At 44.5% G+C, this 16001-nt stretch overlaps 3 protein-coding genes across 6 annotated transcripts in view; 2 read left to right on the top strand and 1 right to left on the bottom strand.

Moving 5' to 3' along the window:
• Window positions 1-9604, top strand: part of nxn (nucleoredoxin) — a 53073-nt gene extending 43469 nt beyond the window's left edge. For both annotated transcript variants that reach the window (XM_035623687.2, XM_035623688.1), the window contains exons 4-8: window positions 1138-1238; window positions 1410-1516; window positions 2412-2591; window positions 3153-3277; window positions 8552-9604. In XM_035623687.2, the coding sequence (XP_035479580.1) occupies window positions 1138-1238; window positions 1410-1516; window positions 2412-2591; window positions 3153-3277; window positions 8552-8734 (696 nt within the window). In that variant the 3' untranslated portion in view covers window positions 8735-9604. The remainder of the gene's footprint in view (window positions 1-1137; window positions 1239-1409; window positions 1517-2411; window positions 2592-3152; window positions 3278-8551) is intronic.
• A 527-nt stretch (window positions 9605-10131) lies between these two features.
• On the bottom strand, window positions 10132-12798 carry mrm3a (mitochondrial rRNA methyltransferase 3a). 3 transcript variants are annotated; one of them, XM_035623685.2, is made up of 6 exons: window positions 12639-12798; window positions 12235-12516; window positions 12092-12201; window positions 11140-11384; window positions 10895-11056; window positions 10132-10796 (listed from the first exon to the last, which is right to left on the bottom strand). In XM_035623685.2, the coding sequence occupies exons 2-6, from the start codon at window positions 12457-12459 to the stop codon at window positions 10213-10215; spliced, it is 1326 nt and encodes a 441-aa protein (XP_035479578.1). In that variant the 5' UTR covers window positions 12460-12516; window positions 12639-12798; the 3' UTR covers window positions 10132-10212. The 3 variants fall into 3 exon arrangements, with proteins under 3 accessions (XP_035479578.1, XP_035479575.1, XP_035479577.1); XM_035623682.2 differs by having other exon boundaries at window positions 12092-12516; XM_035623684.2 differs by having other exon boundaries at window positions 12092-12509.
• Window positions 12799-13255: 457 nt separating this feature from the next.
• Window positions 13256-15982, top strand: glod4 (glyoxalase domain containing 4). The gene is made up of 9 exons (XM_035623689.2): window positions 13256-13417; window positions 13573-13622; window positions 13742-13862; window positions 13959-14103; window positions 14201-14337; window positions 14527-14613; window positions 14727-14840; window positions 14915-15001; window positions 15104-15982. The coding sequence occupies exons 1-9, from the start codon at window positions 13328-13330 to the stop codon at window positions 15167-15169; spliced, it is 897 nt and encodes a 298-aa protein (XP_035479582.2). The 5' UTR covers window positions 13256-13327; the 3' UTR covers window positions 15170-15982.
• The last annotated feature ends 19 nt before the right edge of the window (window positions 15983-16001 follow it).

Here is a 16001-nt window from a genome sequence, read left to right as displayed (position 1 = left end):
CATTTTTTGGGGGGGCCACAACATGAAGGCATGCTTATACTCCAGCATAAGATCGATGCAGAGGTATAAACTGCTCTTGACCGTTTTGGTTCCCTCTTACTGCTCTTATAGAATCATTTTCAGTCGCAGCAGGGAAGCTGTTTTCAGTGAAAAAAGGTTTCCTAAAACCCACTGTACTCGATTGCCCAGGCCCAGACAGACGAGGTTAGGGACTAGCTGGGGAACATAATGGAGCATTTAGCAGCGAAAGAGCCAGACGGTTCCCTCCGCAGTTGGTTGAGACCAAAAACAGAGTTTGAATACTGGACAAAGCTTCAATCGATTTACTGCTACTCTGGTGTCCAGAAACATAATTCCAAAAGAAAGGTAATTGTGCTCTGTATCTGTGCTTTGCAAGTGTTTGCAAAAAAGACCATCATGTCAGTTTCATGAGGCAATAATATGTTAGTTTCCCCCAAAATATTCGTCACATTGCTTCATAACAGTGTAGGGTTTCATGACATTGATACAAATCTATGTTTCACCAAATACCTCCATTAATAACATTCCAATATTTTATCAATGAGTCATATAGTCATAGGATATCTACTGTAATATACTAACAACTCGATTGATCCATCCTCACTCTTACCAGAGGTAATGAAGACTTCTTTGTAGCAATTGAAGAAAATTACCCCAAAAACATTAATTGCATGAATTATTTACCTTGTCTGGGGTAAATATAATACGCTCACCATTAGGAAAGCAAAGGAAAACCAAAACCTTCAAATGCTGACAGAGGGAAAACAGAGCGCAGAGGGGTTGGACCTTCCCGCTGCCATGGCAGTGTGATGTCATGTTAATGCCAACCATACCACTGCTTCCCCTGCCTGAGTATAGTGTGGCGTCTTCACACACACACACACACACACACACACGATTATGTCCTCAAGAGTATAACTGCAGGATTAGTGATTTAAGACGTTTGTTTTGACACAAAACAAGGGAGAATTACTAGTTTGAAGTGTTTGGTGACACAGAGGAGGAGAGCTGGGAAGTACCCAAAGCAGTGGAAGCTGCTGCAGTAACCCGTCACATTTGTGTACTGTGCATTCACAAATTAATTTCCTCTCCTTTTCTCTTCCTTCTCTCGATCAGTGTCCGCCGTGCCGCAGTTTGACCCGGGTGTTGGTGGAATCATATCGAATTGTCAAAGAGTCGGGTCAAAAGTTCGAGATCGTGTTTGTGAGCGCCGACAGGTGAGAGTCACTGTGCAAGAACGTGGAACAGGATCATGTTTATTGACACAAACATTTGTCTCTTGTCCGTCAAGAACTCCAATGATCCCGCGTCTCTATTCCGCTGTTCATTGACACCACCAGGTCGACATCTGTTTTGCGTTGCTTATTGTTGCTCTCCCACCTTTCCAGGTCAGAGGAGTCCTTCATGCAGTACTTCAGCGAGATGCCGTGGGTGGCGGTGCCATATTCAGATGAGGCTCGGAGATCACGGCTTAACAGACTCTATGGAATACAAGGTACACTACAGCCACCTCCTCCTCATAGATGTTGCTTCAGATATTCAAGCTGAGAGGAGAGAGGGTTTTTTTGTTTTTTTTGGACATGCTTAGTTATGTCACGCCCTGAAAAACTGACACAATGGCTGACAGCTCTCTGTGCTGGACAGGCGAATGCAGCAGCACCGATTGCAGCACCCTACAGCCTGAGGAATGTGGGCCGGTTATCAAGTTTACTGTCTTGTTTGCTGAGGAAGTGCTGCCCCTCCCTCTGTGCCTCGCTCTATTCTCATTATTCCCATCTGTGCGTGTCTGTGTGTGCGTGTCTGTGTGTGTGTGCGTGCGTGCGTGCGTGCGTGCGGAGGGTTGTGGATGAAGTTAGCAAGAGCTGGCTCTCGGCCTTTACTTCAAAGAATGCAAGGAATGCACAGAGGACGAGTCAACACTGCCCCTTTTCCCTTCAAAACCCTGCCATTCTTAATGCCCCCCCCCCCCCCCCCCCCCCCCACACACACACACACACACACACACACACACACACACACACACACACACACACACGCACACTGATTCATGCACCCGGACGGTGTTTCTGTCAATGCTGTAAGATAAGGCCACAAGACTGTAATCGGTTAGATGATGAGAGCCAATGAGAAGGGAGACAAGTCCCACTTGAGCGGTGGTCACATCAGAAGTGAAAGTGGACAGGGATGTAGCGAGATCAAAGTCACCAGAGAGGCAACAACTGGTCAGAAAAGGCTTCACACAACAAAAGAAAATCTCAGTGGGAGAGGGAGCGGTCTGCGTCATAACTCGGGGAAATGACCTAAACCACCTCCCACACTGTTGCCCATTTCCTCCCCTCCTCCCTTTGTCTTGCTCTCACACCATCCTCACCTCATTTTTTTCCCTCTAGGTATTCCCACGCTGATTCTGCTGGACGCAGAGGGTCACATGATCACGCGACAGGGCCGCGTGGAGGTGCTGAACGACCCCGAGTGCCGGCTCTTTCCCTGGCACCCCCGGCCCGTGCTGGAGCTCAGCGAGTCCAACGCCGTGCAGCTCCACGAGGGGCCCTGCCTCGTCCTGTTTGTGGGTGAGTGAGTAAACAGGCATTTATGATGCAGCCTGTGCTGCTCCGCATGGGGCTCTGCCCGGAGCTGCTTGTGCATGAATGAAGTGGCATTTATGTGGAGGATATTGAATGTCAGACTCCATGGAAAATTCTTTCACTGGCCAATGGTCTTTGTGACATGTTTCTAGTGTATATCTATATATTTATATACAGGAGGTGCAAAGAAGGAAAAAGCAGTAGGTTCATGAGTAGCATAGAAGAATGATTTAGACATGAATCCAGGGCAGCAGTGACGACATTATAATATGGGACAACAGCACGCCGGTGTCAGTGAAGAGGTTTCAAAGTGCTGACCCTTCAAATCTGAGACCATCCTGGCGTCTCTCCAGGTCAAACCAGATTGTAAAACGAGATGGACACCATCTGTAGTTTCCTTTGTCTCTACTCTCATCTGACCACCAGTCATCTCGCCTCCCTTGCCTCCCATTTCACTCACTCTGTGCATTTTTCCTCTCCCAGGTGGCTGTTTTAGTTAGTCATAGTTTTAACATCCTTCCGTGTCTCTTCCCCCGGTTTGTTCAGATGCCGAAGAGGAGGGGGAACTGGAGCCTGCCAAGCAGCTGATTCAACCAATAGCGGAGAAGCTCATGGCAAAGTACAAAGCCAAGGAGGAGGAGACGCCGCTTCTGTTCTTTGTGGCTGGAGAGGTGAGATAAGCCACTCAAGACAGAGTAAAATGCCATTTCACACGCACTTGCATGGCCGAGAGTGGAATATGACAAACGGTAGCACGTTGGGGTTTGTTTTGCTGTGCTTGGTAATGTGCTTTAGTTATCAAACACAGTGTCTATAGACCACAATAATGAAATGATTTATCAGCCCATAATATATATATATAGCAAGATATGTACTAAGCAATATCTGTCGCAAAACTCTCGACTGTGTTCATCAGCTAGTTGCTAACTTTGTCTGCTGCTTGGTGCTGAGCAGGTCGTGGGTTGTGGGTCAGACGGGAACTGTAGTGTGTGTGTGTGATGTTTATCTGTGGGTTTGTCAGTATGAGCAAACACATATTGTCACATGATCCATTATTAATATAGGAATATTGATTGTAGCCATTTTTTTGGGGGATTTATTGAAGAACTTTAATCAAAGATACTTTCAGACACTTTCCTGAAAGGGGCTGTATGCGAGAATGCAAAAGTCTGCGAATGTTGAAGAAAACGTCCGAGCGAGCCCATGTGAGAATACATCAAGAAGATCTCAGAATGATCATTTCCTGCCTCCTGCATGCTCTACCCAGACGCCACAGAATGTTAGTTGTCTTGTTGGTGTGAACGCGTCTGACTCGAACAATCTACCGCTGCATTCATCATATGTGAAAGGCAAACCTACGGAAAATGTCTGGACCTCATTTTCCGTGTCTGAAAACAGCTCTCGAGACGATCACCAGTTTGTCAGTTCTATCTGGGGGAAAAACACAAAAATCTCCCAACATATTTCGTGCATTTCTGCGTTGCAATTTCCTGTTACTTATCGGCCTAAAGATAAACTGGTCAAGACAAAACAAATACCACTTTATCTGTGATGAGCTCATATCAGCCAGTTTATCGCCCAGGCTCTAATCACATATTGTAAATCCCCGGTCTGTATCTTAACCCATCACTTTGACAACTGTCAGGGTTGCAGTGTTAGAGGCCCCTCATTGAGCTTCTTGAACCTGCCAGAGAGACACTCATCCATCACCCACAGTTCAACTGTGTGCCTCTTTAATAGAACCAGAGCGTGTGAGGAGACGTCCCCTACTCCCTCACACTGGCTCCAGATCGTCCTTCCATCTCCTACTTTTATCTCCTCCCTCGTCTCCCCTGTGTGGGACAGACTGTGGAGGCTTTCATAACTCTTGTTATCACATTTTGCTCTGACCTTTCTGGAACTGGTGGAGTTAACACCAGCAGCAGCAGCAGCATCAGCAGACATGATTACCAGATTAGCCACCTCTCCTCAGTCCCCTGCTCTCTGCCCTCTGGTTTCCCTGCCTCCTCTCTGTGCCGGGCAGTGTGGGAGGACGTGGCTGGTTTTTTCGTGTCACACTCCAAAGGACATGCTCGGGTTTCAACCGGTGTGGCTGCACATGTGCTAACTGTCTGACCCTGCGTCTGTCCGAGGCTGCTCCACCCTGATTTCGGCCTTGAAATGTAATTGACGTACGTACACGGACCAAGAATAGCTTGAGTTTTAAGAAAAGATGAGAGTTGACGTAAAAGGTTTGTGTTTATTGTCTGTGTGCCAACATTTATTTGACCTATTACAAATGCATAATGTTGCACTCGTATTATAGCTGCAGTCCGGGTTTGCTTTGTTTCCATTAGGGCACACGTGCTTAGCCAGATAATTTTTACATCCATGCAGCACAGGTATAATTTCCTGGCTCAAGCTCAATCGGCTATGAAATCACCAGGTTTCATTTCCAGACTGGGTTCACGGTCAGATATCACTTCCCGCTTCAGGATCTGGGCTCAGACTCCTGCACCTTGGCCCGTGTTTGCCCTGGTAGTCGCACGCTCCTTGCCAGACCAGCTGCTGGGTTTTCTGTGTCCATGAGACAGCAGTATGTTGGCAGTCTCTCAGGGGGGAGGCCAGGCTGAGCAGAATGACACATGATCTTCTTACCATACTGAAAAAAAACACACCACAGAGTAGTTCACAGATTTTTTAAACCCAGCGTGAAATCTTTTGTTCTTTGAGCTCTGCTGTGAAGTGGCTCTTGCCTGCTAAATGAACTCTGGTGGTGTTATCATCCCCTCTCACAAGAACTGAACCGATTTTTGTGGAGAAGCAGCTGTGACCGTTTCCTGTGATTCGGCTTTTTGCTTTGACTTTGGATCACAATGGGGTCCATGGACACCCCAGGACTTCCTCTCTAGCAAATATAAGTCAAAACACATTGGAAGATTTGGTCCTGCTCGCTAAAATATCTCAAGAACTCTTCGCTGAATGTAATAAAAGACAATCATGGTTTCCAGAAGATGAATCCCAATGACATTGATTGACTTTGGGACATCTGGAACTGAAACAGTTGAATCATTTGATAATTGATCGACAGATTCCAGGATCTCAAAAGAGAAAAAGTTTTGCTTTACATTGGTGTAATTGGATGATTTGTTTGTTGGACAAAACAAGATACTTTCATGGTATTTGGTGACATCAACTTGGTCGGGACGATGTTGTGATGGGTGTTTTATCGACCAAACAATTAATCGATAATTCAACTATTTAACTGATTATTCGATAATGAAATTAGTTTTAATCATTGTGAATATTAAGAAAATGAATACCAATAATTGGATCATGTGAAGTGCAGCTCTTTTTTCCATAGGTTCCCATAACTACTTTTCACACTTTATTCTTACCTGCGGTTTAAAGTTTAATTTTTTTCACCCTCATGAGCGGTTCTTTAGTTCTTTTAAATCTGCCGGCTGTTAATCTCACATTTTTCGCTCAAACCGATGAACGGTTACTGTTGAGAGCAGCAGAGGTCAGTGAGGGAGGTTTGTTATCATTATCAGCTCAGGCCTTATCAGACGATCGTTGTCTGTGAAATACCACAGTGCGTCAATAATCAGAATAAGCCCGACATGGCCCAGCAGGTTACACATGGTAAACACACGCTGAGCCTTATCACAGCTGTGAGTGCGGGCTACAGCAGAGAGGCCCTTTGTCTTTTTTGTTCTGAGCGAGGGGGGGCGGGGGGGCTCTGGAATGGCTGCACCTCAGCAGAAGCAGTTTACACAAGCAGAGAAGTCACACAAAAGAAGATGCATGACTTCCTATGACTGAGGCACATCTTCTCATATCGGGGGGGGGGGGGGGGGGGGGGGCGCTGGAAAGGCCACAGTGACAGATTGTTGAATGATCTGTCTTTGTGGTTTCTTTACACCGCGTGCCCAGATGATCTATAATCTACGCTCGGTATGCCTGCAAGAGAGCATGCAAGGGAAGGCTTTAATTTGCAGTAGGAGGGTGGAGCCGCATTTCACTCGTAACAACATTGTTCTCAGCGACAGCTCACATCTAAGCATATTAAGTGGTCATCGTATGGTGATTTGCAGCATAATAAAATGGGCTCCGTTCGGAGGAAGTTAGCTGCTTATGAGAGAAAATACCACACTGCAACTCATCTGTTCCATCTGTTTGCAGTTTTGCATAGTAGAGGTCACAGACTTCATCTTGGCATACGTATCCTTTTTAGGTAGCGGCACAGCCAAGCTGTTCAATGAAAAGCCTGAGAGCTGATTGTGCGGTTTGATCCATTTAGCAAGAAAGACTGCGGATCTTCTGATAACAGGAAAGACACAACAAAGAGGCCTGAGAGGAGGAAGCGCTCGCGTGTTGTGTTTAGCTGGAAATCCATCCAAAGTCGCTCCGTCTTTGACTGTGTTTTGACAAAACTCACACTGGCGCATGAATCAGTTACTAACTGTATTAACATCAGAGTCACCGCCTCCATGAGAAGTCCAGCTCTTTGTTGCAGTGCCCCCCTCTGGCCCTTTCTTGTTAGTTCTGCCTTTTCAACATAATCTGTTCCATATGAAACTGATCTTCCATCTTTGCGAGTCTCCCTCTGAGCCAGCAAACTAAGCTGAGGGGAAACCAGGTCACGCTGTCATGAGGAACAGAAAGTGTCTCAAATGAAAGTAGCTGCATGTATTTAATAAGTGAACCGTGTGGCCTCACAAAACATAACACACGGAATCCGTTTGACTTATTGAAGATGTGTGACCAGAACAATGGTTCAATGTAATGGCAGGGATGTCAATTCCAGAAGCACTGAGAAAGAAACTATTTTGTATTTGCTCTCAATAATAATTTCTTTCAAGCTCGTTTTAAACGTTTCTGACTGGTAAAGTGATTTATTTCTGTTACCTGTGGCTACAGCAGAGAGGAGAGTTTCATATTCTCTTTCATGAAGCGTGCATTGACGAAGCTTGTGCCAGGCGGCTCTGAATTTGATGTTATCTCAACTCGAAATGGTTCAAGTGAAGTCTGCCGTCCTAATTTTCTTTGTAATTCTGCGTGTTTTCTGCTAGAGGAAGCAGCGTTTGTCTGTTTAAGTGCCACGTGAGCACGGATGGATTAAAAACAAGGGCCCCCTCTTACATAGAAGCAAGTTACCTCCATGCCAGGAACTGATTCCATAATCCTGTTGCATCTTTTCAGTGACATTGATAACATTGCAAGTTCAGTAATTCGTTGATCCAGTAGATGAAGATGGACTACATCAAGCAACGGTTCAGTTTTTTTGGACTTTCAATCCCTTTAAACAAACGTATGTGTACTTGGGAGGTCTTGACAGTTTGTATTTGTCAAAAAGTTGCAGCCAGAACACCGATTATTCCTTCTTACCTGTTTTATTTGATCAACTTCGAGAGGACAAATTGAATTGAGGCAACAAGCCAAACTTGCCAACGCCCGGTTGGCAATTTTACATGAAAATTCAATTATGCAAAAGAAAGTCTTTGAATCTCTGTACATTGTCAGCGCTGCAGTGTTGCATTTTCAAGAAACTATTAATGATTTGATTTAAAGAACAACAACCTCAAACTGGGGGGACCTGATAACTGAGAGTTGGGGCGTATACCACATAGGACAATACACCTCATCTATCTCTGTCAAAAAAACTCATTCGGGCGGGAATGACACAGTAAAAAGTCCAGTCCACCGGAGTGGAGGGGGTCCCCACCCTCAGATTGGATCAAACTATATGACACTATTCACAATATTAAAGGAAACTTAGATGAAAAATCTTTTGGTAAAAGTTAAATTTTCAGAGCAGAGAGATAATCTGGTCAAAAAAAAATTTGATTCACTTTACTAATTTTGATGTTGGCGCACTGAAGCCACAGAACTTTGTGGCTGTAACATCATGTGATATCACATTAATCACTGTATTACTATATTCTTTCTGTCTGTCGCCGCAGGATGACATGAGTGACTCCCTGCGGGACTACACTAACCTCCCAGAGGCTGCACCTCTGCTCACGATCCTGGACATGTCGGCCCGTGCCAAGTACGTCCGCGACGTCGAGGAGATCACGTCAGCCGTGGTGGATCAATTTGTCAGCGACTTCCTGGCTGAGAAGCTTAAACCAGAGCCCATCTGAAGAGGACGTCCAAATATAAATCGGACATACTATTATTGGGACTCACTCCATCATCGAACCCTGACCCGTTGCTAGGCCCCTCACCCTTCCCACTGTCTCTCTCACCTCCCCTCCTGACTTTGTCAGACTGTTAGAGAGATGTCTCACTTTTTACTGACATTTTAACATTTTTTTTAGACATGTTCCTCTTTTCATGGAGTCCTCTCTTTCTCCTGTGGTGCCTTGCATTGACTATAGTCCCTACAGTAATATATATGGAGATTCTGTGTTGTTTTTCTTCTTCTTTTGGCCTCAAGAAAAGTATTTGGTTTTCTTTTTCACACAATAGCATTTCCAGAGAAAAACACAGAGTTACCCAATGGACCTATTCTTCAGCTGATTCTTTGCTTTTTCTTTGCATTATGTCTGCAAGATCCTTGTTACTTTTGGTTTCTGAATGATGTTGAGGAAGAACAATGCATTTTTACAGTTCTAAATCACACGTATATACTTAGTGCAATTGTGCTAAACCTCAGTTGGATGTAGCCGCAAGCCTTCATGGCCCCATTTTAAGCAAAATAAAACAGTATGACAGGTGCACATACAGTAAAGATCACGTTATACTTGCTTGTAACAGAACCGTGACTGATGTTTTAAAAACCCTGTGTCTTGTGTGTTACGATGCGAGTGAAAGTCATCTCTAGCCAGTTAATTGTGGTTCTCATCTCAAAGTCATCATGAGGATTTTCCGTGAAGATCCTGTAATGAGGCCGGGTTATTCCTGAAGGCACTAAAATGGCATTTCGAAAGCGTTGAATGTATAAACCCCTATATTCTGTTACTTCAGTCATGACTTCTCACGCCCATTAAAAATTCACTGGCAAGCACAAAGTTTTTCTCCTGTTAAGTTCTATCCGTAATCATAGCTCTTAGATATGTAAAATACACCAGGTCATTTGTTCAACATATTTAAATCTTACCCATGGCCTCAAAGAAAGTTGATGCAAATGTTGCATTGATTATTGGAGACGGTGTGCCGATTGACTGAAGGTTTAGTTAGTGTACCAACTTCAGGTGGAATGGAAACTACTCACTTTTTACTCAGGTGTAGTGGTTCTGCATATTTGCATAAACACTTTGGCTGCAAAGACCGACAGGGAGTCTCAGCCATTAAAAAAATAAATATTACCTGAGATTCTGTTCCGTCCTCACAACTCAAGTATCATGATAATGTGAATATCTACTCATTTTCTTTGTCATTTGTGGCGGTGCACTGAAAATGTTCTCGTTCGGTGCTGGTGGTTGAATAAACAAGGAACAGGAAAACACCTTAGCTTATGGGAAATTATGATTAATTGTTCATTATCTTCTGATGTTTGGAAAATTAATCAACTGAGAGAATCAGCAGAAAATTAATATTGAAGATAATTTAGTGTGAGCCATTTTATTAAACAAAGGCACAAGGCAAAAAAAATAACATGAATTCTTTACAGGGAACATCATGAAAACTGCCCATCAGCTTTCCATTTCTTTCCAGATGTTTGCATTAGTTTTAACAGCTGCTTCCTGCCCTCAAACAAAAGGATACTGGCTGCCATGGCTGAATTCAAGCTGTCCACATCAGGTACGACAGGAATAAAGAGCCTGTGGCCTCCAGTCCTCTCAGCCAACTCGGCTGCTTCTAGACTTAGACCTTGCGTCTCACCACCGATCACAAGAGCAGTTGGACTCTGAGCCCAGCTCTCATGGTACAGCTTGGCGTCAATTCTAGGGAGTGAAAGTCCCTCATTGTCAGAGTCAGAGTCAGAATCGTATTCCTCATGGCGCACGTTACTGTGACTGCGCCTTGTGCTCACCCAGCCATAGTCTCCTGCTTTGGAGGGTTTGTGGGACACGTTAACTTGCAAATCTTCTGTTTCTCTACTTCTGTCGCGGCCACAGCCGCTGTCAGCCACTTGGACAGTCACGGGTTTAGGGAGATGACTTTCAACATCACCCCAGGCCAAGTTGGGATAGATGGGAAGGCGGAAATGCGCGCCCATAGCTGCACGCAGAACTTTAGGCTCCCAAGCATCAACACAGCCTGTGGGTGGAAAGACAAAAAAAACATGAAACATTATTGGCAAGGGAGGAATGACATTTTCTATGGCTGGGCAGCACTGAAATCATCCTCTCTCCTACCCTTGGTGAGCAGGACATTGTAGCATCCGGCTGCAGCAGCACATCGCAGCATGGTCCCAAGGTTGCCTGGGTCTCGCACATTGTCGCATATCAGGGACAACGGCACCGAATGACCCGTATTTGCGAAGTTTAGCCGTGATGGGTCCGGACGGGAAAATATGGCTGTAGAGGACGAGATACAAGTCAGCAACGACTCAGAATATCTGATCTTCAAAATGAACCAAAACGTAATATGGGACTCTCACCGATCACCCCCTGTGGAGCCACGAGGTCAGACCAGGTCTTGATGTCCTCAAACTTGACCTTGACCAGCGTGGCCCTCTTCAGCTTGTCTATGGGCAGCTCCCTCAGCCGATCCACTGTACTGAAGAACACCATCTGCGGGCTGGCGCCAGCCTCCAGGGCGTCACAGATCAAACGCCTGCCCTCCAGGAGGATCTTACCCTGCTGCTCTCGGAACGTCCTGGAACGGGCGACGCTCGCTAACCTCCTGCCAAAAAAGAGACGGTGTGGTGAGACGTTACTATAATTGTATTACCATTTTACAAAAACAGTAATGTATGTTTACAAAACAATGGCTGAAAACTTCTTATAACTATCAAGCAGTATTCAGATCATTTACTTAAGACAAAGTAGACAATTAAACATCTTCCAAATAAGTCAAACTTAAAAAACTTAACATTGTTTTGTTTTTGATTTTTAATTTTAAAAAATGGTTTTAGTTTTGGTGTCACATTATTAACACAGAAAACCTTGGGAGAGGTTTGTATTATTCCACCACAGGAGGAATGGAAGGCTGCAACCAACAATTCTTTGTCAGTAAATGTGCCATTTCTTTTATATATAACTACCAAATTGTTCAGTAAATAAAATGTCAGCAAATAGTGGAATGAGTCCACCGTTATAATAAAGCCCAACTTAATTTAAGCAAATGTAATAAGTTATGATGGAAAGCGAGGAAACATGCACATTTTGACATTTGACAACGTGGTACCAGTTATGCATTAGCGTTATGGCTGAAAGTATTAATCGCTTATCTTGAATGTTTGCTATAAAATGTCCTCCCAAACAGCTAATTGATGAATGACCTGATCGTGTCAGTGTTACAGTCTGGTCTCTGGGGGTCAACAGGGACCCGACACACCCCCGGCGGCTCGTCAGTGGCTCGGTGTTGTGAGATGTCTGTCGCACACTTACGCCAGTCTCTTATCTCCGGGCAGAGCCCTCTCGAAGCGCAGTCCGTCCACTTGGTCCTTGGTGACATTGCTGAACGCATACTTCGCAGGTGCGTGTTCTCTGCCCTTCGCCTCGACGGGGCCTCTTCCCTCCAGACGCTCCGCCGCCGCCGGCTCCTTCCTCTCCCTCTGCACGTGCTGCTCTGCGGGCCTGCAGCTCTTCGCCACCGGAGCCGCCTCGTCGTCGGGAAACAACACCGCGACAGGTCTCCTCCTCAGTCCGCGGACGTACCGTTTGGCCGCCACAACCACACGGCCGCTGTCGCTCGTTAGAAAGGAGCGTTGCTCTCTGGACACCAGGCACAACACGCTCCTCACGTAGGCGGCCATGTCTCCTGCGCGCTGCTGAAGTTCGCTTCCGAAACACCGCTTAAAGGGTACTGTACCCTATTGGGAGGAGGAACAAGAGCAAAAAAGTATATATATATATTATACTTGGACACTACAAATCTGAACTAGATCATGCCAAATATTAAAACTCTGTATATCACAGTGTCAGGTTCACAAACCTTTGTTTTACTTCTGAATAAAAGGTAAGAGTTGTGGAAATTCGCTAAATATTAAAAGTTCCCCTTGACTGTCGAATCGTAAGCTGACTTCGGCGTCGTCGCACTCCTTCTTCTTCTCTTGTTTTACAGAACTGTATAGAACGACCTCAGCTACTTACTGCCACCTGCTGTGGAATTGCTGATACTACACTTGACTCGCTTCACTCATCCAACATTTATCTTGTTTCTCTGATAATTTAGGAGACGTACGAGATTACCAGATTTAAGTAAAATGGAGTTAACTCCATCCCCGTGCAACACTTCTCTTCTTCTTTTATTCGCTTTACTCTTAAGTGTTAAAGTTGATCCCTTGTAACCTCGCGAGAGAATACGAAACGATACCTTGGATGATACCATTATCCAGAATGGAAAGGGGTTTCGAACTTGGATATTACTTAAATAGTATTAGTTTTTAACTATTTTACATACAGTGGTTACACTTGTCCCTTACAACCCAACACAGTAACACTTTAATTCATAATATATGATATAATACCTAGGAGTTATATCTACAGATTTAAACTGCTGCTCTTTGTCCATTGGTATTTACCTTCAACCAATCGACGACAGACAAATCGATCATCAAGGAAGCTTAATCGCGCTCTGCACACGATCAATCTGCAGCGCGTCAAAAATATCTGAGAAGAGAAATGTCTTTGAGACGAGCGCTGCATTTTGTTTTTAAAGTTGGCGACAGGACCAAAACAGCCACGTTCTATCGAGACGTGCTGGGCATGAAGGTACTTTCTCTGATTTTCTTTTAACGGCCAGAGGTGAATGGAGCCATTGATTAACTTCCATTGGTGTTGCAAAACAGCAGCTGCTCACTCCTCTCCTGTTGTACGACCGAATCGATGTAATGAACGTGCTCTCATGCTCTTCATGTCCATTTCAGGTTTTGCGCCATGAAGAGTTTGAAGAAGGATGCAAAGCGACTTGCAATGGGTGAATATGAGACACCGCAAACTAACTGACCTTTGCTCTTACAAAGTTGTATAACCCAGAGTTACACAGAGCTGTTAATGTCCTAACACTGACCCCGGACTCATCCTGTCACCACACAGGCCCTACGATGGGAAATGGAGCAAGACAATGGTTGGCTTTGGTCCAGAGGAGGACCACTTTGTTGCTGAGCTGACATATAATTATGGGGTCGGAGAATATCATCTCGGCAATGACTTCTTGGTGGGTGACAGTTCACTAAGACACTGCACAGAGATCAACGATTCATGTCACAGGAGCCTTGACAGAAAGATGTTGTCACCCATCTGTTGGCTTTAGGGCCTCACCGTGCAGTCAAGCCAGGCTGTCAGCAACGCTAAACGTCTGGGATGGCCCCTCTCCGAGGTAGGAGAGGCGCTGTACCTGACCCAGGCTCCAGGAGGGTATCACTTCTACCTGGTGGACAAAGAGCAGCCTCCTAAGGGTGAGTGTCACGGGCCTCTTGTCTGTACTGAGAAGATAAACAAATGGTTATTACTATGAAAATAACCTGCATTAAGTTTTGATCACTTGTTCCCCAGACCCTGTGCTGAAGGTTTGTCTCGGAGTGTCCGACCTCCAGAGATCAACGCACTACTGGACTACACTCTTGGGAATGAAGGTGATGGAAAAGAACGAGGAAAAGAAAACGGTGCTGATGGGATTCGCAGACACACAAGTGAGTCAGTTATCAACAAAATATTATCAGTGCCTGCTCTGTTTTGTGCTAAAATAGGTAACAAAGAATATTAGATACAGAACTTCCTCTGTTATGGTTTGTAATGGGTATTTCATATTTAGTGTTTAGGACTTGATGATGTATTAAGTTTGCATGTGTTCATTTCATATATGTATTTATTTTGTGCAGTGCAAACTGGAGCTTCATGATATCAGCGGGATAGTAGATCATGGAACGGCGTTTGGGAGGATTGCATTTTCATGCCCACGGGAGCAAGTAAAACATTACTTGATAATAGATCATTGTGTTTGTTAATATTGGTAACACGTCATCATTATTCACTCTCCATTATATTATCATTTTTATCATAAGTAAAATGCATTCCTCAGCTGCCTGACATCGAAGCCTTGATGAAAAAAGAAAATCAGAAAATTCTCACTCCGTTAGTCAGCCTGGACACTCCTGGAAAAGCCACAGTAGAAGTTGTGATCTTGTCTGACCCGGTGAGTGTGATTACCTAAGTCATCATGTGAAGGGAGTCTCAGTTAAATTGCTGACTGCACACTGTTTGTTTCAGGACGCCCATGAGATTTGCTTTGTGGGAGACGAGGCGTTTAGGCAGCTGTCCAAGGTGGACCCCAAAGGAAATGACTTGCTTGACAAGGTTTGCGTTGCTCTAATGTTTTTCCATCAACATTTTTGTATGTAACGCGTGGTTAGATATTGACAGTGCCTGTGTTCTTTATGCATTCAAACTTGTTTCCAGGCCATGGCTGAAGATAAAAGTGACGAGTGGTTCGCCAAGCACAACAGACAGAAAGCTGCTGCGTGAGATGAAGGAGATTGGGAACTGCCAATTTCTCCCCAGTTCAGATGATGTTGAGATGCTGCACGTTGCACATGTAGTGTGAATCTTCTTATGATGCCAACTGAAGAATGCTTAAGCCCGCAGTGGGCAATGTGTTTTCCCCTTTGTAGCATTCCAATGAGGTGCTGTTGCACTGACAGCACTTGTTCAATTTGATGGGTATCTTTCCAATAAATGTTGTTCCTATCAGTAACTTAGAGAGGTGGCCTGAAACCGTTATTAATGCAACTTTTTTTTTATTATTATGAAAGGTATCAACCAATCTTTGATGCCTCCTGCACCAATGCAGCACTTAGTTCTCCAAATTGTTGGAATACTACAACCTGGTACCAGTAAGCCTGTGGTAATCTGATTAAAAATAATTTGACAAAATGTTCTGAAAAATCCACAATACAAATAAAATTATCTCATCTCATCTCATCTTCAACTGCTTATCTGTGGTCGGGTCGCGGGGGCAGCAGCTTCAGTAGGGGGCCCCAAACTTCCCTTTAAACTTCCCAAATAAAATTAATTTAATTTAATTGTAGATTTTGGAAACAGGGCCACAACATGAGCCTAATTGTTGGTGTTGTACTTGAATTGTGCAAATTCTATATGCCTGCAGTAGCATGAGGCTTTTCGGGGTCTGGGGCAGTTTTTCTGTAAATCCTCAATCTTTTGTATTCTATGCTATGAAGCCTGAGTGAAGCTGCAACCGTTATGTCAATGTCAAGTTTCACTTTGTAAAATTACATAATGTCACTCATTGGCTGGAAATAAAACTCGTCTCTAACTTTTCACAGGTTTTTGTGTATTT

This window comes from Scophthalmus maximus, chromosome 11 (genome assembly GCF_022379125.1).
Source record: "Scophthalmus maximus strain ysfricsl-2021 chromosome 11, ASM2237912v1, whole genome shotgun sequence".
Lineage (NCBI taxonomy): Eukaryota > Metazoa > Chordata > Actinopteri > Pleuronectiformes > Scophthalmidae > Scophthalmus > Scophthalmus maximus.
Note: the sequence above shows the minus strand (reverse complement) of the source record. Positions and strands in the feature narration are given on the sequence as shown.